This window comes from Netta rufina (genome assembly GCF_964035555.1).
Source record: "Netta rufina genome assembly, chromosome: 6".
NCBI lineage: Eukaryota > Metazoa > Chordata > Aves > Anseriformes > Anatidae > Netta > Netta rufina.
The window spans coordinates 1012932-1038402 of record NC_140129.1 but is presented as its reverse complement, the minus strand read 5'-3'; the positions used below and the strand labels follow the sequence as shown (position 1 = coordinate 1038402).

The 25471-nt window shown below is 38.1% G+C and overlaps 2 protein-coding genes across 5 annotated transcripts in view; one reads left to right on the top strand and one right to left on the bottom strand.

Annotated features, from left to right (window-relative positions):
* Window positions 1-13351, bottom strand: part of TRAK2 (trafficking kinesin protein 2) — a 33381-nt gene extending 20030 nt beyond the window's left edge. For 2 of the 3 annotated variants that reach the window (XM_084288705.1, XM_084288707.1), the window contains exons 1-2: window positions 13267-13351; window positions 528-858 (exon numbers count right to left, since the gene is read on the bottom strand). In XM_084288705.1, the coding sequence (XP_084144831.1) occupies window positions 528-564 (37 nt within the window). In that variant the 5' untranslated portion in view covers window positions 565-858; window positions 13267-13351. Of the gene's footprint in view, window positions 1-527; window positions 885-13266 lie in introns of those variants that run through there. The other variant, XM_084288706.1, reaches the window with a different exon arrangement.
* Window position 13352: 1 nt separating this feature from the next.
* Window positions 13353-23578, top strand: STRADB (STE20 related adaptor beta). 2 transcript variants are annotated; one of them, XM_084288725.1, is made up of 13 exons: window positions 13353-13555; window positions 14387-14480; window positions 15567-15623; window positions 15918-15998; window positions 16378-16477; window positions 16966-17087; window positions 17571-17649; window positions 18170-18293; window positions 18901-19072; window positions 19490-19594; window positions 19809-20038; window positions 20630-20672; window positions 21073-23578. In XM_084288725.1, the coding sequence occupies exons 3-13, from the start codon at window positions 15612-15614 to the stop codon at window positions 21223-21225; spliced, it is 1221 nt and encodes a 406-aa protein (XP_084144851.1). In that variant the 5' UTR covers window positions 13353-13555; window positions 14387-14480; window positions 15567-15611; the 3' UTR covers window positions 21226-23578. The 2 variants fall into 2 exon arrangements, with proteins under 2 accessions (XP_084144851.1, XP_084144850.1); XM_084288724.1 differs by having other exon boundaries at window positions 13354-13555; window positions 17541-17649.
* The last annotated feature ends 1893 nt before the right edge of the window (window positions 23579-25471 follow it).

Genomic DNA, 25471 nt, shown 5'->3' with positions numbered 1-25471 from the left:
CATTTTGTTTGGTAATTGACATAGGCTTGAATAAAGTAAATAGAAATATCAATGGAATACTGCCTTAAAATCAGACAACTTAAATACAAAACTCTATTATCATCCATATGGAATCATGCTTTATGTGAACACGGTACCCAAACTTCTAAACAGTAAAATTAAGCTGTTCCTGTTTTTCCCCCTTATTCTCTTTGAGATTGTTGCAAAAAAGGAACAACAAAAAAGTTGCTGAAGTACTGCACATCAAAGGTATACAATGATTATCTTTTGAACATGTCCACCAAAGATGAAGACTGTCTTCAGTATCTTTCAGTGGAAGATATGTCAACGTTGATAATTAACACTGAATCAAAAACATCTTACAATGGAAACTGATTTAACAAGCTAGTTAAAGGACTCACCATTTTTGTTGATTTGCAATATCAGATAAGTAATACAAGGAAAATCAAATTCAAGGCAGTTTTCAGGTTGGTGTTATTTAAAATATTAGATACATTCAGGACTTGTAACAGATTTCTCCAACTTACCAGAGATGCTCTCCAAGACCCTGTGATCAAAATTCATGAGTCTTTTCTTCACAGTTCACTTCTTTAGAAATAACATTCTGTAGTCAGATTGTGCACTGTCCCCTTATTGCTTTGCTGGGAAGATGGCTTTGATTTCCAGTATAAGGGCCAGCCATCAAGCTACCAAGATGCTAACAAGTCTGGCATCAACTCACTTCTGTACATGGATTTGTACTCCAGATCTATTGCTGTCTTAGGACATGCTCATTCCTTTCATCTGACTTACTACTCAGCAGAAATATCTATAGGATATCTCATATAAGCTTCACAAACTTCTCAGCTCAGCCATCACCTAGAAATAAAACAAGAAGAACACCAGAGCTTAACAGATTTCACGCTTTCAAATGAGATCAGTTGATTAACATAACCTCTTTTCTTTCAGACTGAGTTTCCTCCCTGTACAACCACTTAACCTCCCAAAATAAAAATAAATTAAAAGACTAAAAAAAATAAAAAATCCTTAGTCTAAACATTACATTATATATTAAAAGTGTCATTAAAAATATGCCTTTTCCCTGCAAACGTGACATCTCACCTTCACCACTGACTTTGTCAATTACTGTTTGTTTATACCATTCCTCCTCTTCCACATAACATTTAGTATACGACAAGCTCATTCACTGTAATGAGGCACTTTCCTTCAACACTGAAGGACAGCAGCTTCAACTAAAGACAAATTTTTGTTCAGGCTACTAAGTGCATTTAAAGCAATGGGTTTTAAAGGCAGGATTTCAAAAACATCATTCTGAACATTAAATTGGCATAAAGAAATTTTATTGGACTGCTGTCTTCAATCTCTTCCACTTTAGAAGTCCACTAACTAAGATTTGGATCTATCAGAAATCTACAATTTTATTACAGACTGATGATCTTCCATGTAAAATCTAAGAGTAATCCTAGACAAAAAAAAAATAAAAACGCAAGAGAACAAGGTGTCATTTTTCCTCTTCTACATTCACTAAACATGTGATTCTCTTTAAAGCTTACATTAATTTCAAATTTGCTCTCAAGAGTTTCCCCAAGCACAAACACAAATTTGTCTTGTTGTCTGCAGGAATCTTTCATTTGACACGCTCAGAACAGACAGAGCTTTTTAAAGAAAGCCAAGAGCCTGCCAGCTTATCTGCTTGTACAGTTTAGCAGATCAAGAAAGAATTTTCTTCCATTAAAGTCAGCTTATACTTATGAACAATACCTTCTTCCTTTGTATTTTATTTACCTGTTTTAATTATTATCTATATTAGGTACTTACTAAGAACTGTAGGACTGAGATTTCAGAAACATTTGTTATTTGAAAGTTAATTTGTTATGGGACTTTGATTCTTAGTGATGTAAGACCATTTATTCAATTTTTATATTGAGACTCCTCTTGCATTATATTATGTATTTCTGTCAATGATCCCCAGGTCCTTTTCTGCAAAGCTGCTATCCAGACTGTTAGCCCCCCGCATGTACTGGTACACAAGTTTATTCATCCGCAGGTGCATGCAGGACTTTGCATGCAGGACTTTGGCATAAAATGCCAAAATCTGAAACGCAAGACATCCTGACTGAACTGAATAAGCACTTTTTTTTGTTTGTTTGTTTTGTTTTGTTTTTTAAACCATGACAGTGACTGAGCACTGGAAAAGGTTGCCCAGATAGGTTGTGGAATCTCCACCTTTGGAGACATTCAAAAGCCACCTGGAGATGGTCCTGGGCAGGCAGTTCTATGTAGCTCCACTTAAACAAGATTTATTTCTCAGTTAAACAAGTACTTAAAAGGAAAAAGCCTCACAGCAGTTCTTACTGTGTTTGTGATGTAAACCACATTTGACATAAGGAAAAACCACCTCACAAGGCAAGGTGGTTTGGGTCTATTTTTTTCCATTAGACATGCCAAGATTACATTCCTTACTTTGCAAGTGTGGTATTGAGGGACTTCAATACCACAGTATTAAATGTTGATCAGAAGGAAGAACAAAAATTTAAGAGACACAACTGTTTAACAAGCAGTTAGATAGGCCTTACTAAATAAACTGCATAAAAATGCAAAATTACTGTTTCTTTTGGTTATTCAAACTTTAATCTCAAGACTGTTATGCTGTTGTATGAACTACGGTTATGACCTCTACCCTAAACCATATTCAAAAGCTGTCAATTAAACAAATCCAAACCACATTAAAGGAAGAAAGATAGCACAGTTACAAGACAATGCAGCATTATACGAGTTGTGACTAGTCAGAGCCTGAGGCTGGTGATAAACATTTGCAATGACAATCCTGCCCCACAGATGAGATATGTCAACATCCATAGATATGGTTTCCACCTACATTACATTTGTAGTGTTACTAATGTATAAAGTGCAATTACAAAAGGAATTAATTAAAAGCAGTACAAAGAGATGGAAGGCATCCCACAAAATAATCACCACAGGACACACAAAATCAGTTCTATTTCTAGGCAGAAGTCTTCATGCAGCACAGAAGCTACAATTCTACAGTAAATACCTTAATCCTATACTCATTTTGCACAGAAATCTCATGGAAGCATTGTAACACCAGAGTTGTCTGTGTCTGATACGCCCCAAGCATGGGGCTGTGCCACCTACCAGTAGTAACTACGCCATTTAAGCATCAAAGCAGCAAACTTTTGATAAAAATTATTAGAGTCCAGAGCTTATTTTATTGTTCATTATTAGTGACTGTAATCTCCAAACTTAAGGAAGTCCTGTCTGGACTAAAAGATCTAATTACTTATTTAATAAATAACTGTAAGTATTCTATACAAGTCAACCCTGATTAATATTCCAGACACCTGAAAGTGAGGAAATTTGTAACTAATGCCTGATTTTTCTTGCTTTTTTCTACCTCACAAAGTTTCTTCTCTTGTCCAATTTTAAAAACATTTAAAAGGCAGAATCCTTCTTTTAATCTGTCACTTCTGCAGCTTTCCAGGAAGCCAGGGGAAAATCAGAGGAATGGATCAACATGAGCACAATATTTCTTATCTATTGACACTCAAGCTTTTATCGATTTTGTCTACTTTAAATAGTCATATGACTTGAAACAGATTTACCTGAGAATTTGAAGACTGTCATTAGCAAAGACATTATCTCTGCATTTAAGTGACATCAGAAATGATGGAGACTACTGAGACACAAGTGGCTGAAATACTTGGAAGTTTCCAACTGCACGTTTATAAGGCCAAAATTCCAAGCAGCAAAAAAAAACCAGGCTTATCTACTGTCTGTGCTTAGACTAACTTTTCAAAATGATGAATCAATGGCAAAATTTATAAAGCTGAAAATTCCTGTTCTACTTGATGAAAGCTACTATTCTTGCATATTTGCAATAAATGCAAGTATTTCTCTAAAATAATATAAAAATATTATTTTCAGTAATAGTAAGGACATAAGGAATGGCTGCTTTTGCATTAAGATTTCATTAAGTTTTACTTTAATCTATGCAAGTAGTGTAAACTCAAACAAAAAAAAAAAAGGTCATAACCAATTTGTGCTATATATAGTGAAGTTACTATCTATGTGTAAGACACAGTTCATATACCGGTGCAAGTGTTTTGTAAAATAAAACAGAATTAGTCATCCATATTCTACAGGTATAGTCATAGGTACAAGCTGTGGGAATATAAATGTTGTTTTTGCAGAGTTACATTGTTTAGAAGGAGGGAATGTGGTACTGAGATATGCTTACAGTGATAAGAAAGTTTAGCAGGCAACCTTGTAAAATGCAGACAACCAGACTCCTTAGGACAATTAGGTGAAAATCATGGTATCAATTCAAGTCAGATAAGTGAAGAAACATTACCACTTCAAGCAGTAAAAATGTCAAAAGAAATTTGAAAGTTAACAGGCCGGCAACTGAAGGCCATGCATTGTTTGTGAAGCATCAGATAGATTGTGAACCTGGATTACCCACTCAGTGGGGAAACAGAGGGTCCTGTCATCAAAAAGTATATAAACTGTGTTTTGGAACCAGTTAGTGCGCTCTTCTGCTTGTGGGGTGCCCGCCATTGCAATCGCGAATAAATTACTACTTCACTGAGATCCTCGCCTGAGCCTAAGTTATTGGCTGCGGAGTGTTTCTCACAAAGCTGATGAAAATTTTCACATGCGGACTTACAACTTCTCCTAAATAAGCAAACTAGAAATAATATGAAAGTATGCAGTCTTACTCTGATATTTTATCAGCTACTATTTTCAACATTTCCTATAGTCTTACTGTCACATTTACTTATATGTGTATTTATAACTGGTCTGCCTTGAGTTTCAAAGTTTTCTTAAGTGTCACAGAAGAAATTTAATCTAGTACAGCAATACATTTCACAAACTGTATTCTAAAAATTTATTTCCATTTTATAACCACATGACAGTGGATGATATTAATTCAAGTAAATGTTTTATTTATATTTGGTTAACCACATTACAAAATACTTCCTCTGCATTTTTTTAAACCAAAACCTTGATAGTCTATAAAGAAAACAAACAAAAAAATGCTATACCATGTGTACTATGGTTATTTTTTTTGTAACTGTTTAAGTTTGTTATTTTGCACGACGTGCACTTAGTTTTTATAGATCCATACAGCCAGGATGATTTTATAATAAAAAGAATCACTGTGGAGTAATATGATATTTAATATGACACAGTTTCTTTACAACTATGATTTAATCTTCAAGTTTTAATAATTTTAAAATTGACATCACTTCCTCCCAAGACTGGAACTAATCTCTCTTTTAAATAATCCAAAGCAGAAACAGCATTTATTGCTGGTTAATATCTGTTAAGCCAATGGGGGGGAAATAAATAATCTGGGTGAAAGTTACTAGAGCACCAGGCAAATATCAAGTTATTAGCTTGAAAGGACAACTTCATTTGTAAAATTCTTGAGCAGTCTGCCAGATAAGCAAGCACCATAAAAGTTAATGCTGTCTCTTTCAAAGCTTCTCATGGTTATTCCAGTGTGCCATGGGGCAACTTCTCCAGATATTCGACAAGCTTACGCCCTGTGCAGTACCTCCCTGAAGGGGACTCCATGACCCTTTTACTCTGCAGCACTGCAGTTATAGAACAATTCCCTGAGCAAAGCTTCCATCTGCAAGTTATAACTATACCTAAATACATATGGACAACATCCACAAAATTTACAACATGGCTTTAAAATACATAAGCCAACTATAAAATGATGGTTTAGAAATTCAAGGTAGTAAAATCATTCAAAAAGGTATGCCCAAAACAGAAGGCAGAGACTTTCTCAGCAATTGTCTGCCTCTTAATAACTACATATATATAGGTATTTAAAGAAAGAAAAATCACATGCACTTTGGAAAAAGCAGACAGTGAATACAGAAAAATGTAACATAATTTAGGTCCGATATTTATACTAGCAAAAGAAAAAGATTAAAAGATTAAACTTTAAATGTGTTTGCTTACGTTGGAACACCACATTTAAACTATGCCTGACATTCAGAAGCTGAATCAGGAACTAAATGTCAGGTGTGGCATCTACTAAAAGCAGAACACAAATGAAAATAACTTGAAAACTGTCTTTGAGTACAGAAACTAAATGAAAGGCGAAAAACTAAACAAGATAGCTTATTTAAACTGAAAAATATATGAAAGGGTAAGAAAGAAAGTTGTTAATTAGGGAAATTACAGCTAAAGGATTGAAAAGTTATTTATAACTTGACCATTACTTTTTATGTTGTCATGATATTTGATATTTTGCAAGAGAACAGAGTGCAAAACACAAACAACACTGAGCTTTTGAAAAAAACAGAAGCTTACATTATCCTGCTTTAAGTGATCTATGCAGTTCTTCCTGCTTTGTTCAATTTGTCCACCAGAGGCTCAAAAGAGTTACTGGTATCAGACGCACTGAAGAACACGCTTCTTGTTCAGCATACATTGTTGTCTGAATTAAACAGACTTTTTTTGTTGTTGTTAAAATTTGAAAATTAATTATCTCAAAAGCAGAAGTTTGTGCAGCATGCAAAAACAGCTCCACTGTCATCTTTTGCATTCTGTATAGCAATTGCAGAACAAAACTTTAACCACTATAATAATTTTCTGATATCACCTGCCCTTCCAGGCAATTTATCATTAAAAGAACTTCTTTGATAGATTTGGTATAGCCTCTGGCTCCAGTAATGCATGTTTTCTTGCTGAAGCTTTCTTTGATTAAATATTTTTAGTTTTGAGTAAGCGCTTCTCTGCATATTTTATGATCTTTATTATATAACCACACAAAACTCGTAATACAGAGGATTAATTTAGTTGGCACACACAAGTCTTTATTAGAATGTCAGAATTACAGTCAACTGTAAATGCCAGGCTATTTTCCCTTTATAAAAAAGGAATAAAGCTTTCAGTCTCCTACATTAACAGGAAAGATATTCAGAGACATTACTGATGAAGTAAAAGACAGCACCTCCATGTTCTTCCTTACTTTGCTGTACAAGAAAGCCCTAAAATTTCTTCCCTCCTCACTGTTCCCTCTTTCACAACCACATGTTCTCTTATTAAACAATGAACTGAAAAGAAATGCCAAGGACTGGTATCATACTGTTGTCAAGAGCAGAGCATATGAGTGCAACCACAGTGCACAAAAATGTTTTCTCCTGACAGGAGATTTGATTAATTTTTCCTTCAATACGTCAAAATATCTCAACCAAGATCAACTTGCAAAAGCAAGACTGTGGGATGTCTTAGAAAAGTTTAAATAATGTTGTAAAATGTTACAAATGATTAAGTCTTCTCTTTGTAACTGCCATTTTAAACAATTCAAGATGGATGCAAAAATGCCAGTTGTGCCACCTTATTTCAGAAAATAAATCAGAAGACTTCCTGAAAATAGAAAGAACTGAAAGCTGAGATGAGTTGCTTTTACGATTGGAAACACTAGACAAACAAATGTATGTGTTCATTTCTTCATGCATAAAAACTTAAAAACATATTCAAAATATGTCATCTATTTTGATATCATCCAAACTGAAATATAATCTCCATCCTTTACTGGATGCGGGGGGAAACTTAGTTACAAGAGATGAGGAAAAGGCGGAGGTGCTCAATGCCTTCTTTGCCTCAGTCTTTAGCGGCAATACCGGTTGTTCTCTGGATACTCAGTACCCTGATCTGGTGGAAGGGGATGGGGAGCAGGATGTGGCCCTCACTATCCATGAAGAACTGTTTGGTGACCTGCTACGGCACTTGGATGTGCACAAGTCAATGGGGCCGGATGGGATCCACCCAAGGGTACTGAGAGAACTGGCAGAGGAGCTGGCCAAGCCACTGTCCATCATTTATCAGCAGTCCTGGAGATCGGGGGAGGTCCCAGTTGACTGGCGGCTAGCAAATGTGACGCCCATCTACAAGAAGGGCCGGAGGGCAGACCCGGGAAACTACAGGCCTGTCAGTTTGACCTCAGTGCCAGGGAAGCTCATGGAGCAGATCCTCCTGAGAGTCATCATGCAGCACTTGCAGGGCAAGCAGGCGATCAGGCCCAGTCAGCATGGGTTTATGAAAGGCAGATCCTGCTTGACGAACCTGATCTCCTTCTATGACAAAGTGACGCGCTGGGTGGATGAGGGAAAGGCCGTGGATGTGGTCTACCTTGACTTCAGCAAGGCTTTTGACACCGTCTCCCACAGCATTCTCCTCAAGAAACTGGCTGCTCTTGGCTTGGACTGGTGCACGCTTCGTTGGGTTAGAAACTGGCTGGATAGCCGGGCCCAAAGAGTCGTGGTGAATGGAGTCAAGTCCAGTTGGAGGCCAGTCACTAGTGGCGTCCCCCAGGGCTCGGTGCTGGGGCCGGTCCTCTTTAATATCTTCATTGATGATCTAGACGAGGGCATTGAGTGCACCCTCAGTAAGTTTGCAGACGACACCAAGTTAGGTGCATGTGTCGATCTGCTTGAGGGTAGGAAGGCTCTGCAGGAGGATCTGGATAGGCTGCACCGATGGGCTGAGGTCAACTGCATGAAGTTCAACAAGGCCAAGTGCCGGGTCCTGCACCTGGGGCACAATAACCCCAAGCAGAGCTACAGGCTGGGAGAGGAATGGTTGGAGAGCTGCCAGGCAGAGAAGGACCTGGGAGTGATGGTGGATAGTCGGCTGAATATGAGCCAGCAGTGTGCTCAGGTGGCCAAGAAGGCCAACGGCATCCTGGCTTGTATCAGAAACAGTGTGACCAGCAGGGCTAGGGAGGTGATCGTCGCCCTGTACTCAGCTCTGGTGAGGCCGCACCTCGAGTACTGTGTTCAGTTTTGGGCCCCTCGCTACAAGAAGGACATCGAGGTGCTTGAGCGGGTGCAGAGAAGGGCGATGAAGCTGGTGAGGGGCCTGGAGAACAAGTCCTACGAGGAGCAGCTGAGGGAGCTGGGCTTGTTCAGCCTGGAGAAGAGGAGGCTCAGGGGCGACCTTATCGCTCTCTATAGGTACCTTAAAGGAGGCTGTAGTGAGGTGGGGGTTGGTCTGTTCTCCCACGTGCCTGGTGACAGGATGAGGAGGAATGGGCTAAAGTTGCACCAGGGGAGTTTTAGGTTGGATGTTAGGAAGAACTTCTTTACTGAAAGGGTTGTGAGGCATTGGAACAGGCTGCCCAGGGAAGTGGTGGAGTCACCATCCCTGGAAGTCTTTAAAAGACGTTTAGATGTAGAGCTTAGGGATATGGTTTAGTGGGGACTGTTTGTGTTAGGTCAGAGGTTGGACTCGATGATCTTGAGGTCTCTTCCAACATAGACAATTCTGTGATAAATATACTGTTATTTGCTCTGTTTTCCGTTTGAGAGCAATTGACTCTTCACCAGCACTTGGAAAGACTAAACTAGATTTGTTCTTCTGTGCAATTGTAGGATACGAGACAGCAGGCCACACCTAACACAAATAAAATTTCAACAATTCTAAGATTCTAAATTAATTTTCCAAAAGGAAGCCAAATGAATGAGACAATTATTCTAGAATTCTGAATTTTACTGCTAGTTTAATATATAATATAAAAACAATTTTATCAAGTCATTAAACACACTACTTTTTATTATTACAATTGAAATGTTGTCAAGTCAGCTAGTAACAAGAAAAATATTTTGCATTTCAAGGTTAATGAAACAGTTCTATTCTTATAGCAAACATGTCCATGCTGAATTGCTGCCAAAACATTCCTGGGACTACTGCTCAGAGGCAGAGAACAAATCCTCTAACAGTACATAGCAGGAGATGGAAATCAAAGTAACTTATGCTGAAAAACAAGTCTGTATGAACTTCTTCTATCACAATTAACACTTGCTGCATTCCTAACACCAATGTTGCTTTCAGCCATTACCGTCCCTACAGAAACCTAGTAAGTGTTTGATTTTCCTCTCATGTAAGGAAAAAAAAATCCTTTTAAAGACTAAGCAAAGACAATCCTAACAACATACTACTAAATAACCATAAGCAAACCTTAACTATACACAGTTATAACATCAAGAAACTGATATATGAAAAGAACTGTAAGAAAACAGAACAAAAATAGAACCCCGTGCACGTCCTGGATTTCTTTGAATTTGTGGTGTGGGTAAGGGTTCAGAAGGAAAGCTGGAGAACACATCTTGGAAAATGGCGAATATCAAGAGGGTCACAAAGCTGGCCACAACAGTTCTCTCAGGCTTTTCATCCAGACTTAAGCCAAGACAGATTCACTTTAACTGTATGAAGTTCAACAAGGCCAAGTGCCAGGTCCTGCACCTGGGGTACAACAACCCCAAACAGTGCTACAGGCTGGGTGATGAGTGGTTGGAAAGCTGCCTGGCAGAGAAGGACCTGGGAGTATTGGTTGATAGGCGGCTGAATATGAGCCAGCCTATAGGCCATAGGTCACAGGTTAGACTCAGTGATCTTGGAGGTCTCTTCCAATCTAAATGATTCTGTGACTTTTTCTCCTTGTCAGTCATTTGCAATAATATGTGTATTACCATTAGGTGAGAAAAACAAACAAACAAACAAAAAATAAGTACAGGTATATAAGCTTTATGTATACGTGTACATGTACGCTGCTGCATATGATAGTTTGATAGCAAGGTCTTTGGCAAGTCCTCCATGCTTGGAGGTTGTCTATATCACCCTTACCACACAATGTAAAAATAACATATCCTTAATAGAATTCTGTCTTCAACTGAAATGATGAATGCTACCCACATGAAATACCCATGTCAAGTTTTAATTACTACTTCTTTTCCATAAATGCACAATCAAAACATTACTACGCATATACGTTTATCTCTTGCAGGTAGATTTTATTTCTTCTTTTAGTTACTTTTTTTTTTTTTAAAAGAAAAAAAGAACTGTCATGAATCCAGTATTTGTTGATTAGGGAGTATAAAAATGTGATATACACTCATGAGGCAAAGTGCTGTGCTAGTATTTCATTAAAAATTTGTTAGAGGTTCTTCAAAAATTTAATCTTTTTGTCTATAAAGTATACTTACATACTTCAAATGAGCGTAACGTTTTCCACTAAAATCACTAACGTTTTCAGGCTGATGCACAGCTGAATTCAGTCAAAAAAGTGATTTAAAGTTCTTAATATATACCCCAGCTAGTGCTCAGCATTTTAACAGTTACAATACTGTATTTATTAAAATAAACCAGACTGATCTATAAGACCCAGTCACCAGAGTACTGCTAGTAATCCAACCAGATAAAAGGATCTGTCATCTCTTTTGTAAACATCTTCATGAAAATGTTATTTTTTTATCTTCTTGGAAAACTATTAACAAATCACATTTATCCCTCCTAAAATATTGCCTTTCAACTGCACAATATTCACCACAGCAAGGCCCCTATTATATTAGGTGTAAAATATCAACAGAAATGCCTGTGATTTTCCAGCACTCTACTCCTTAAGTTATATTTTCAAACACTCATTATAGAAATTTGATAAACTGATACAGTTTATCAAATTTCTATAATGAGTAAGTATTTGAAAATATATGTGATTCTGTGTGTGAGTTCTAACAGAGGACACCATCACTAAAGAGCTGTCAAATTTCAGGTATTAGTAATTCATTGTTTTCATATTGCCTGCTATATTAGAAGCACAATTAAAAGCAAGCAAGCAAACAAAAAAAAGAAGTATGCACACTTTCAGTACAAGAATGAGGTAAACAACCTACTTAACTTCCCTGAAATGTATACATACCAACAGCAAGAAAGCAGAGATTCAAAGCAAAGGCAACGTAGTCAAGAAACACAGTAGTAGAAATAAATATTGAGCACACTTATCTGATTGAAAAGCATTATTTACTAGTTGTCTACAGTTAATTTCCTTTATGTTTCCTGAAGTCTTTAGAACCAGTGTACCTCCAAACAGACAAGATGATGTCTGGCTGTACCAATATGAACAGAGTGCCAAATACCTTCACATCTAAGGTATCACATCATCCCCTGTCTGTGCATCCAGTCAGGTAGTCTTAGTTGTGGACAAGAACTGGAAAGATGGAAAAAAAGACTAACAGGCTCTCCTTTAGACAATGGAATTAATGAGATCCAGCTTTCCATATATCTGTTCTACTTTTTTCCTTCCTTCTTCTGGCAAAATAAATTAAATTCTAGTTATACTATGACTAGTGGTGAAAATATATGAACAGAAAATAACAGACGAACTTCAGTATTTCCTACATAACATTCTTAGCAGCCAAACATAAGTAATTAAATAAAATCAGCTAGTTGCAGGCTTTAGTGAATGGTTGCACCAAGGACCAAAATCTTAAGAAGTCAACAGATTTTTACTTGGAAATACACCTTTATATAAAAAAAACAAGTATATGAAAGCTAACCTGCTATGCTACCTTATAACACGTTGCGTCAAAAGTTATTTCCTAGTAGAGGAGGTATTTGCATTGCATTCTCACAATCCGTCAACAGTATCTCTGACAGAACAAATATGTTTTCAACAGCCTGTAGATAGATTCCTTTAAAAATAAATAAATAAATACAAGGTTGCAACTCCATATAGCACTTTGTCACTAGGGTGGCTGACAGGAAAAAAGCTACTATTACAGTTTACTCAGAAGATCAGAATGCAACACCACAATTAAAAAGTTTATGGAAGCCAAAATTTCCTTGCCCTCAAAACCATACGTATGATGAACCACAATTAAAATTTCGTCAAGCTTTACATGAACTTCCAAGCAGAGCCCACATGATCTGGAGTCCATATTTTCATAACACAGAAAACTAGAAAGCATGCTGAAGGTCATACCATCTGCCATACCAGCAGTCACAGCCATCACTAACAAGGGTCTAGCACCTGACTGTAGTCTAAGTATATATATTGAACGGATAAAGCTTTAACTTAATGCATATCTACATTACCACCCAAAAACAAACAAAACAAAACATTTCTGCCAATTGCAACACAGGAAAGGATGAGGAATTCTTTGTTTGCCTTCCCTCCCCGGGAGGATACGCCACACGCGACAGCAGGGCTCGCCCGGAACCACAAGGCCAGGCAAGCGGGGACCCAGTCCCGTGCTCTCAGCGCACGCCCAGCCGCGACGCGCCCTCCCGCAGCGCCCCGTGCCTGCGGCGGTACCGCCGCTCAGCGGGGGACGGCCCCAAGGGACAAGGGAGAGAGAACGCGGCCCCAAAGAGGTTAACACGCAGGGCAGAGAGAGGGGAGCAGGACAACAGTGCCACCCGAGCTCAGCGCCGAGGACACCTTACCCGCCCCGAGCCTGCTGCAGCGCTCCACCTCCCTACCCTCGACACCCGAGGTCGACGGGGATCCACGCGTCAGCCTGGACGTAATCAGCCGCCGGCTGAGGCAGGGCGGTGCTGGCTTCCGCCCTCCTGCGGCCGCGGAACTACAAATCCCAGCAGGCTGCGCGGCAGAACCGAGCTACCCGCCGGCGCGGGCGTGCAGCCCGGCGGTACGCCACACCGCCCAACTTCCACCACCCTCTGCGGCTCCCCCGGGGCTAGGAGCGTAGGCGGGGCCCTGCGCTGGCGGCGGGTAGGAACGGGCGCTTCCTTCCCGCAGGGCTTCCTAGCCGTGTCGGGGGCGAGGGGGCCCCAGGCCGGGAGCGCCGCACCCGCTGCGGGGGAAGCCGGGCGGGCCGGGGAAGGGGGAGCGGGGGCTGCCGCCGCGCTGGCAGGGGCATAGGCAAGGGTAGCCCGGTCCTGGCCGCTGCGGGGGGCCGGAGGGAGGCGGGGGCGCCGCGGGGAAGGCGCGGGGCACGATGAGCGGAGCGAGTGGGGAGTAGCGCTGCGGGAGGCTCCCGGGGTCACCCTGCCTCGGGGTATGTAACAAGGGGCTGCTGCGGCCCCGCGGGAACAGAACTGCGACCTGCGGTCGAGGTACCTGGGCTTTGGGCTGCAGGGTCTCCGCAGTTCGCGGTGTTTTTCTGTGAACAGATCAAACTGCTTTCTCCCCGCGCTGTTCACCGCATCTGAAGCTTTGGCCATGCTAGGAATGTGTCAGTTCAGCTGCGTGCTGCTGCTGTCACGATCTACAGTACAGAGAAAGACTGTGTTATGGAAAGAAAAATGTAGAAAAAAAAGGTTTTGGTAGGGACATGACCCAAAATCGTAATGAAAATGGAAGTAATATTAAGCTACAGAAGGAAAAAAATACACCTTATTAATGTTATTTGAAAAAACGTGGATCACAGACATTTGATGACTGGTCATACCCCTTCATACTTTTGAACAAATCCTTCAATTTTACTTTAGCATGTTCTGGTTATCGAGACTTTATTTTTCAGCCTAGCTTTTGCAGATTCATGTTTCAAGCCCCAGAGTAACTTATCTTGTATAATGGCATGAAATTTCTTTCTTCCAATAGGAGAAGGATACTATAGCTGTTACAGTACTGGCCAATGTCTTGGGGTGTTTGCATTTTTTTCCTACCCTGCCACAGACTTCCTCAGTGAAGCCAGGTAAGTCAAGTCATGATCCTCTGAAGAAGCCCAATACCTATTAAGGATCTCCTTTTGTCTCAATTTTTCATCTTTAAAAAAGAATTATTTTAAGAAGTTTTTTTTAGGATAAAGATATTAAGGATTAGATATTTGGCAGTGGATGGGTGGTGAGTGCTTGTTGTCTTTTCAGACAGTTGCCTTGATTAAACAACATACATAATTTAAATGATGGATATGATCAAGCCTATCTCCTTGATACACAGAATGATCAGTCTCTGATGTAGTAGTTCACCTTTTTAAAGATAACTTTCAAGCAATAATCACGTGTTAAGATGGAATTACCTCCCTTGGTGGACTTTATGTCAGCTGCCAAGTAGGATTCTTCATGGTAGAAGACTCACCTGTAGATCATCAGGTAGCTGAAGTAAATTAGTCTCACTTTATACTTCAGAAACCTGATATGCTTATTAGAAAGTCATCTCTCTCTCCTCCCTGTGTAAGATTTCACATTAGGCAGAAAGCATATCTGCTAGGGGACTTGCAAAGTGGCTACTCTGATTTGTGATGTTAGAATGCTCATTCTGTAACCTAAGTAATGTGAAAAAATTCTTTGTTTTCCCTCCGTTTCTTACTCAAGATCCCTACAGTAGTATTTGCACTTTATGTTTCACAATTGAAAGAGTAATAGCATTTGGCTTGCTTTTTGTGAGCTAGTTCATCTGCACACAGCTGAGCTGAAATACGTCTAGTACAGCCGTGCTCCTTTAAAACAGATATTTTGTTTCTTATGAACTGCTAGTGATTCATGAATCCATTTATTTTTTTATTCTCTGCATGTATGCAGTTGACTTGTAATTACATTGCTTGTTCAGAAATGGTAATAGGATCTCTCAACCCATGAATTAAAAATGAAAACTTTCGTTGAAACATACATTGCACACTGCTTAAAGGCTTGACACAAGCAGGCCTTCCCAAACCTTCCCAAACATGCAGAAGTTTGTGTGTGTGAGATAACAGAGGAATGCCTCACAGCTCTGATTTAAAGAGTCTGTTTGTCACATGTTCATGTACAATCTTATGTTCTTGCTACTTTAATTTTTCTAGGATAAATGGGTGTATATGACTTTTCCCCTCATCTAAAGAGGTTCCATGTCTTGTTTGGTAAGTTTGTATTTAAGAATCTTTGACCGTTGTACCTTGTTACCCAGTCATACCTGAAAGTGAGAAAGTTCTGGTGAAATATCATACCTGAGGGGATTTCCACAGTCGTGTTACATCAACTTTTGGGAAAGGAGACTGTTTAGTTCGGGGTCTGCCATATGCTCTGTGTTGTTTCTTAACTGCTTGTAGTAGAAAACTTTCTGAACTTATAGGGATTACTTCTGATGTTTTCCCCTTGCCATGTTTAATAAATTGCAGCAAGTCCACTAACACTCACTTGTTTCTGTTCTCGAGGACTGTTCCTGTATTCTACGTACACCAGTTGAGTCACTCAGACCAGAAAAGCAATCTCAGAGCAGCATTCATGAATGCCTGGTAAGAAGAAAAAAGTTAACTGGCAAAGTTAAAATATGAAGCTGTACATGTGAAAAATTACCTCATTTGGGGCACATTTAAAAAAAAAAAAAAAAAAAAAAAAAAACAGGAAAAATAACCACAGTACTTCAGGTCTTCCACTTCAGAAGAAGGTGACTAAGTATTACTCTTAATCTTGTAGTAGTTTAAAAACAAACAACAACAACAAAACACCGCAGCAGCTTATTTATCTAAGACTCAGTGTAGTGGTAAAAGCACTGTCTTGAATATGCTGATTTGAGTATTTGATCTTAGCATTCTGATTAATGCTATTTCTGCATTTATTTTAAACAAATAAACATACATGGTAATTCTGAGAACTGTTTTTCCCCACTGTTAGGCTGATTCTGAACAAGCCTGGATTCCCCCATCTACAGGAGGGAATGAAATGATATTTTGTTCTTCTAATGTCTCTCACTATGAACTCCAGGTGGAAATAGGTAATATAAGCATAACTTAAAATATTTCTTGTTCTTGCAGATGCATTTTCTCACTAGGTTATTGCTAAATGCAGTAAATATTTATTAAGTTTAGAAAATGTATTATCAGCTGACTAGAATTAATCTTGTGTCTACTTAGTTGAGAGAAGCACAGAACAGCTCTCATGTTTCAGTTCTCACTTTTTTTAAATATAAGAAATCAACGGTTATCTGAAATTTTCTTTTGATATTTGTGCGTTTGGACATCTCTTTTAAATTTATGGTATGGGAACAATAAATACAGCATTAACATCATCTCTTACCATTTGGCTACTTGAGTTGATTGTCCTAAGGATGTCTGCACTGAATCCTACTGTGCATGTGTGTTTATTCTAATGTGCATGCTAAAAGTGATGTAAAGTGTAACTGCAAAATGATCTCTAAATATGAAGAAAAATGTGGTAGATTATTACATTTTCCATTGTTAAGGTATCCACTTCTGGTTTCAGGAAGGAGATTCAACAACTTAACTTCAGTCTACCTTGCACGGCATACACCTACAGGCATGCAAGTTGCTATAAGGATCACAGACCTAGAAAGTTGCTCTGAAGAGCATTTGAAAGCCTTACAGGTAAAGCAACAGTACTTTGGTGCTAGTTTGAAGATACTGATGAACACATAGGAGTTCACTAAACAGAGGTAGCCTTTGTGTTTTTACTGGGTCATTTAGGACACGGTTTCACTTCAGAGGCACAGCATGACGCGTGTATAAATTGGCGATTTACTTTCTGAAGACTATTTGACTATTGTCAAATGTTTTAGAAATATTCACAATTGTACAACTTTTCTTCTGAAAGGCATTTTGTGCTCTGCATATAACAGCAAAACTTCATAAAGTAGACTTGACTTCAGACAAATGCAGTCATACACAAACTATTTGGATTTCTATTGCAGGCTACGCACATCACCTGCAACTCAGTATAAATGTCCAAAGGGAACAGTTATTTCTACCGCTTACTGACATAATTAAGGCTCTTAGTAAGACAGATTTCTTGTGGTTAACATATCCATTTTCATTCCATAGAATGAGGTGGTTTTATCCCACTTTTTCCAGCATCCCAATGTAATGACGTTTTGGACTGTGTTTACAGCTGGTAGTTGGCTTTGGATCATTTCACCATTCATGGCCTATGGTAAGGACTGTTAACTGCAGTTTAGGAATAGTAACAAAAAAAAAGGACTTATACAGTTTATGCCACACAGTTCATGAGGTTGTTTTTTTTAAGCATCTCCTGTCTTGTACCGAAGAAGGGAGTGGAGCACAACTTCCTAAACCACTTGTTTAGAGAAGCCTTCTGTATATCATCTTTCTCCCCAGCGAAGACTGGCATTTGAACTTAAATTATACTTAATCCTAACAGCCACAATGTGTGGAATGATAACTGGGAGATGCATTTGTCTTTACAGAACTTTTAATTTTGCCAACACAAAACTTGTTTGGTTTCAGTGCAGACTTTCAGTTACCCAGCATGACTTGACTGTGATCTTTGATGGATGCATCAGCTGCATCCATGTAAGTTTTCTTGATGTACCATAGGCATTATAAAAACAAGAATACCACAATACCACTCTTGTGAATGCATACAAGGAAGCAAGCATAGGCAAGTAGTTTAACAAGGCTTGTTAGACTTCGTGCTTTTTTCCCTCTTCTAGGTTCTGCTAGACACCTGCTGAAGACTTACTTTCCTGAAGGAATGAGTGAAGCTTTGATAGGGAACATTCTGTTTGGTGCAATCAGAGGATTAAATTACATGCACCAGAACGGCTACATTCACAGGTAGGAGAATGTCAGTGCCATAGGTAAGAATCAGATTACAGTATCTAGTTTATTAAGAACTTAGTTTCACCTCAAAACCCATTTTCATCTCACATGTTGTCTCCCTTCCTTTTTCTGTATTCCTTCTTATGTCACACATAGTGCAGGAGCATTTTTTTTTTTTTTAATAATATAGCAGAACCAAGTTTGCAGGAGCTTAACAAGAACAGATATCCACAAATTGTTTAAAGACAGCTGGTACAGGGATTGTATTTCTGTAACATCAGTCCTCTTATTTAAATCATTGTGTACGTCTGTCTGGCTTTGTTTTTGAAGCTGAAGAGAATGAGAGCTCATAGAACTAACTTCCTTACTTTACACCCTTTGCCAGAAAGGAAGGCCCTTCTCCAGTTTCTGGCAATCAGTTTTTCTTGCCAGCCTCTCTTCCTCTCTTTTGGGCTGTATTTAAAAAGACATCTCATACTGAGTGAAGACCTGTCATGAAATTAATCTGATAAATAGAACCAAAGGTAAACATCTCAATCTAAGCTAATGAAATAGGAAAGCCTTTCTACTTTAGTGATGCTTTGAGTAATGTGTAACTAAAATTTACAACTTTGTGTTACAGGAATATTAAAGCTAGCCACATTCTGATTTCAGGGGATGGACTGGTTTCTCTCTCTGGTTTAAACAATCTTTACAGTTTAGTTAACAATGGACAAAAGTCAAAGGTGGTTTATGATTTCCCCCAGTTTAGTACGTCTGTACTTCCTTGGCTGAGTCCTGAACTACTGAGACAGGTCAGTATAAATTACACTTCATTCTTCCTATTTCAAAGTTACTGGAAGTACTCAACTTCTAGCTTACGTCTGCTTGAAGTGCAATAGAAGCTGTTGAACTGCAACTTCAAAACAGAACAAAACAGATGTGCTGAATTTTTAGTTTTCCAAAAGAGAATAGGTTTTAAAGCCATTAGTAAGGAGGTGCTGTACAACTGAATGTCTTCAGCTGACTTTTTTCCTGAAAACTAGTGCAGAGCCTAAAAGTTCTCTTCAGTAAAACATCAGATTTTTGAAAAATGCCTGAGGTTTCACAATTTGTTGATTGCCTCAATCCTATGTAGGCTACAGAATATTAAAATATTTTAACAGGTAGATGTATTTTTGTCTGTAATAATCAATAACTTTAGTGATGCAGTAGTTTTATTCCTCTTACAGGATTTGTCTGGGTATAACATGAAGTCTGATATTTACAGTGTGGGAATCACAGCATGTGAATTAGCCAATGGACATGTTCCATTTCAAGATATGCCTCGCACTCAGGTATGATGCTGAACTAATCTCTACTTCAAAAAACTCAGATTTTTATTTTATTGAGACAAATCAGTACTATTACTGATGAAATGTCTGCTTTCAGTTATTTCGAACATGCATGCTTCTTGCTAGATCAAATAATCCATTTCTGAAGCCTGATAGCATAGCATGTGTAGGTCTAGATAGGTGCTGGAATCTTCTAAATGATGTTCCTTTCTACTAGATGCTGCTGCAAAAACTGAAAGGCCCTGCATATTGTCCTTGGGATATAAATACCTTCCCCCATGGGGAATCCAGGATGAGGAATTCCCGATCAGGTGTTGATTCTGGAATTGGTGACAGCATGACACGCACAATGACCAGTGAAAGACTAAAAATTCCCTTTTCCAAAACATTTTCCCCTGCTTTCCACAACTTGGTAGAACTTTGTTTGCAACAGGACCCTGAGAAGAGGTAATGTTCTGGTGAAAATTAATTTTCTGTCACTTTAGTCTTAGACTAAGTATAGCTCACAGTTTAGGATACAATAATTAGTTGAATGCTGTTAAAATTGGAATTTCAGACCAGAATTACTTTACAAAATGCTACACTTAACATTGGTCTTGTACTTTAAGAACTACTATGCCTGGTAACGGAACTGTGCTTTTACAGGCTTGTTTGACATCCCCCAGGCCTGAATCTCTTACAATGGGTTGTACTTTGTATGGTGGTTCAGCAAGTTTAATTTTCAAACCTGCACTCTGTCCAAGAAAAAACAACAAACTGAAGTACATGTTTTCAGTACGATGTCTCTTCTGAATGAGATGTTAAATTCTTTGTTCAGCAGAAAAATGAAAATTAAAACTAAACTGATCTGTTTAGTGGTGTCCTTGCTATAAATTGAGGCACAGAGTTTAAGAGTTCTGTGCTGCCTTTCTCATGCTTCACATTTGTTCTGTGGAGAAGTAAACACGCAGCTGAAACTGACTTGTCAACCTAGCCCCTTTTCCAAAAGTAGTATTTAACATCTCAAAATGTAATTGTATCATTCATTTTGTGTTCCAGGCCATCAGCGAGCAGTTTGCTTTCACATACGTTCTTCAAGCAGGTGAGTTTACTAAACTTTCATTAAATGACACAGCTATAATCTAAATAAGTCACAGTTTTAAAGTTGAATTACAGAATAATTAGATCAGCTGAAAGCAAAAAGCAGCAGGTAACAGCCTATTTACTTCAGAGAGTTTTTATTTTATTATAAGTCAGCCTAACTAATAAGAAAAATGGTTAATATTATGATTTAAAGCAGAAGAATTGCATAGCTAATGTGATCAGTTGTGAAAGACTAATTCAGTTTTCTCTAGAATAAGGAAAGGTAAACCTGTTTTCCTGTTGCTTTCAGTATTGTAACATGCAAGAACATGACTAAGATATCATGTGTTTTTAATGGTCAGATACAAGGTTATTCAGATTTATGGGCAGTCCTTTTTTGTTTCTTTTCTTCTTTCTAGATAAAAGAACAAACACAGAGCTCACTACTATCCCTATTACCGCCTCCTATTCAGAATAGTAGATCAGGGCTCTTGGCACTGCCCTCAGCAGCAGCTGGGACTGAACTTGGATACATTACTACAAATCAACATGAAACAGACTGGGAATTCTAAGTAGACACCAAACAATCATACCTCTCCTGTGCTTCAAAGAAGGAAAAATGTGATTTCTACTTGCTGCTTTACTTTGTATGGTTAAAATACAATTAGACAAGGTATACTTGAAAATGCAGTTGAAGTGGCCAAGTTTCATTAACTTAATCCAATCTTGGCTTCATGAAGTGTGGTACACCTTCTCTGACCGCAAGGAAAACTCTATATAGAGAATGACCTCTTATCTCCTTCTTTCCAAGTATTTCTTAACAAATAAGAGGGCTCCTGCTGTATTTTTAGTCTATAATGCATTTTTTTTAGCTTACATTACTGCATATGAATTGCCTTTCTGACTCCAGGCTTTGTTTTTTGTCTACAGTCTTCCTTCAACAATCTGCTTGTCTTTTCATTATCACCCAAATGATATGATAGTAAGGAGGAATCCTCTGCTGCAGAAATTAGCTGATCATACAAAATATTTTTCTCTCACACCTCTCAGAAGACATCTTTCTCATTTGATATGCTGTCAATACTTGCAATGGCTTAGCAGTCCATCAAGTCTTTCCTGCAATTTTAATATTGCATGTTGCCCAAAGAAGCTACTTGAAAATGACTCTACTCTTGTATTTGTCTACAGCCTTAGTACAAATTTCTGCTTTTGCATTTGCATTTATTGATGTCTTAAAGTTCCATTCTCACTACATTTTAGTAAAAAGTTATGTCCCAAAGTACCTATTATTGACTAATTCTGACAAAAGTGAAAGCGTATAGATACAGAATGGATACATTTTGAATTTTTAACTTACACAACATTCCATCTTGCATGGCTGGGCTTGTCTGCAACCAGCCTTGAAAATACTTCTGCTTTGCCAGCAGCTTTCCTGCAAAGCCTTGAAGGCATAATGACCAGAAGTCAAGCAAGAAGTCAGATGCATGAATTTCTAAATGACCACACTGAAGTATTAATTTAAAAAAAAAAAAACAAAAACAAAACAAAACTCAATTCTACTCATTATGCTGTGAAGAGAGCTCTTACAATTCAAAACATAATAGGTAAAAATAAAATTAAAAACCTTTCAATAAACTTACCCTATCTGCCTCCATTTGTCTGTAATTCTAGTACTTCTATTTTCACCAAAGTCCAATTATACTAACAGCTTATTGTTACTGCAAGAAATAAGTTTCATATTTATGTCAGTCACTAGTTAAGAAAATAGTTGTTTAAATATCTAAGTTATTCTAGATAATCATAAAAAATATTAACTTGAGTGCTCTTTAGAGAAGACATTAGTCTTACATGAACCCCTTAAGGTTCTTAATTCTTAATCACTAAGAATTTTAACTTTTAAAATAAAATACAGAATCTACAAGTAACTTAAGTAACAGTATACATAAACAAGTCAAACAAGTGAAAATATGCATGAAGTTGTACATATTTCAATTACAGATGTCCAAATGAATATTATTACACTCTTCTAAAAAATGCAGAGAATTTCATGCAGCTGAAGTGCTGGTGTTTGCAAGCTTCACTTGAAAGAACAGTACCCTGCAATCCCTTTGAACTTGAATACTAATGACATTTATTCAAGAATTCAATGACATTCATTCACGAATGACCTTGAATAGTAAAAACAAACTTAAGACTGATTTAAACAACCAAATATTCCAACTGAGTTACTTTGCTACTTTCTTTCTGTGGAAAAACTAGAATTACTTTTTTCTAAATACTGTTCCGGTTCATGTACTAATGTAACTTTTAAGAAGAAAGTGAGATGCACTATTATAAGTTAAAAAGCTCAAAATTCTTACTGTTAGAACTGCTGCATTTTCAAAGAAGATATTTCAAACAAAAGCAATTACGAGGCACTGTAACTAATTCTTAAAGTAACCATAAATACTTGAAACTAGTCCCTGAATAAGTTTACTAAAAGGTTTGTTGTAGTTTTGCTCATAAACTGTGATACTTTCCTCTAAAGAATAATGCAAAATACAAAGCATCAGTTAACACCAAAAAAAGTGTAATCATCGTATTGAGGAGGTTTCACCTACCTGGCACCTGAAAACAAATAATTGGAAATAAAACTGTGTTCAGCTGGAAATCTGAGATACAGTGCTATGAAAAAGTTTTTGCATCTAATTAGTGTTTTCAAAATCTGAGATACGTGAACTGTATTGTTAAGATGCAGGCTGCTGGGACTTTCCATTCCAAACTGACACACTTCTAAGCACAATAAACCTGTTATTTCTCAGAGCACCCGTTTATTTACTTTTACTCATACTAAATGCATGTTACTAGCACATGAACTAGAGCTTAGACTTGAAATTTTCAAGGAATATTGTATGTAAGCTCCATGAGATTTTTTTTTTTCTTATACATTTACAAAACGTTTTCATGGTCAGTGAAACAGAAATTGATAGCTTGGTTACTTTTGGAGTTTTGATACTTGTAGAAACACAAGGTTTCTTTGCTGCCACCTTTCTTTTTGCTAGTATTTAACACTACATGAAATAATGAAATACCTGTCACAATAGAAAGTTTACATTAAGTAATATTATCCTGAAGGTACACTTGATGCTTCAGTGCTGTTGAGTTTTTTACTGTCTTGGTCCAATACCACAGGAATTTGTGAATGCCTGAATGGATGAGCATAGGGAAAAGTGTGATTACTCAGAATAAACTTGATGTACTACATAAAGTTCTTAAAAAATTCTCAGTGCAATAAATACCCATTGAAAAGATTATAATTTCTTCCAATTGATACTATTAAGGAACAAAAGATTACAAAAATTAATACCTAGTTTTACCTTACCTCTCTCTTTTCTCTATCCCCTCCTTCTCAAGCACTGTGTAAGCAGAGTAAGCCTAGAAGACAGGATGAAATCATGGAAAATCATTTGAAAACCATTGTTCTGAATGTCTCTGACAAGAGGAAAGAACTAAATATAGGTGATTTACATGCCCTGTTTTTCATGCTAGTAAGTAGCTTTACTGAAATATATTAGGTTGCCTAATAAACCTCTAAAACAACTAAGCTAGCTGCAATGACCAGTCCTGATGATGGTCTTCCCTATCCTGTATGATTGAGGAAAAAATACTAGAATTCAGTGATACTGAGACATGGGATTAGAAATTAGAGGACAACTGATTAAGAATGAATATGTAGACAATGCTCATTGCTTAGTACATGCATGTGCTACGTTTGCGATGCACTGTGGTTGTGCTGCTCTTAGGCCTCGAGATAACAGGAGTGCCTGGGACCCTGAGAACCGATCAAACCAACGTTATGGTTCAGACTGTGACCAAGGACTCCGAGAGCATGCACAAGGAAAGGAGGTGAAACGAGGTGAGAAGTTCAACTCTTTACTTCTGACTTGTGGAAAACAAACTCCACAATCAGTAAGATTGTAAAGTAGGTATGTTTATTCAGCGCTGGGCAGCACAGGGGGTAGTCCCGCCAAAGTCATGCGCACCTGACATGGCAATGTGCCACGGTTATATGCAGTGACGAGTTACATATGCATGAAGTTTCATATTATGCCTATACATAACCTGTATATGCCTATATTCATAACCTGTCCCTGCTTCATATTAAAATTAGTTCCAAGGAGTCATTTCCATAAACTCCTCCCATCTGCACTTGCACAGTGTATTCTGGTGGTGGTCTTTGGGGGTCATGGGGATGAAGATTGATGAGACTTCCTCGTCAACGCTAGTTGACCTCTTGTCTCTGTGCAGACTCAGTTGCTCCTTGGCTCTTGTCCATCTGCAGGACCAGTTTTTTAAGATAGGCTCACACTAGGAGACTGACCTTGTTAAAGGGGCCCAATGCTTCTTGCTTTAATTAATTTGAGCATCCTAGTTTCATGCTGTCTATCACTCTATCTCTACTTGATAAGATTCCTCTAACTTCCTCTCTCAGTTCCCCCTTTTCTAAAAGTTAGTAAATTCTTTTACTATTTCTAGGTTCAATATAGTATTTTTCTATCTAACACTCCTTCAAAATATCTGTTAGACTCCAGTTTCCATCTGAGTTGGTTCTTTTCCCACTCGGTGTAGGAGTTTCCTGTACTCTTAAAACACCATAAGGTACATCGGATCACTACACAAAGAACCATGAACAAAACCACAACCACGATTACTGTGATAAACGACTGTTTCAGCCAGGTTAGGTTTGGCAACCAGGAAGTTAATTTTTCTACCAAGTGTGTAAATCCCCAGGATGTATCATCTTGAGCTACTGCATGCAAAATTTTATTATTTTCCCAA

Bases quoted from the DNA above. Each gene is read 5' to 3' on its own strand.
- STRADB (XM_084288724.1), top strand. The intron at 19,073-19,489 runs GTCAGTATAAAT...TTCCTCTTACAG, and splicing joins GTCCTGAACTACTGAGACAG to GATTTGTCTGGGTATAACAT. The intron at 20,673-21,072 runs GTGAGTTTACTA...TCTTCTTTCTAG, and splicing joins CACATACGTTCTTCAAGCAG to ATAAAAGAACAAACACAGAG.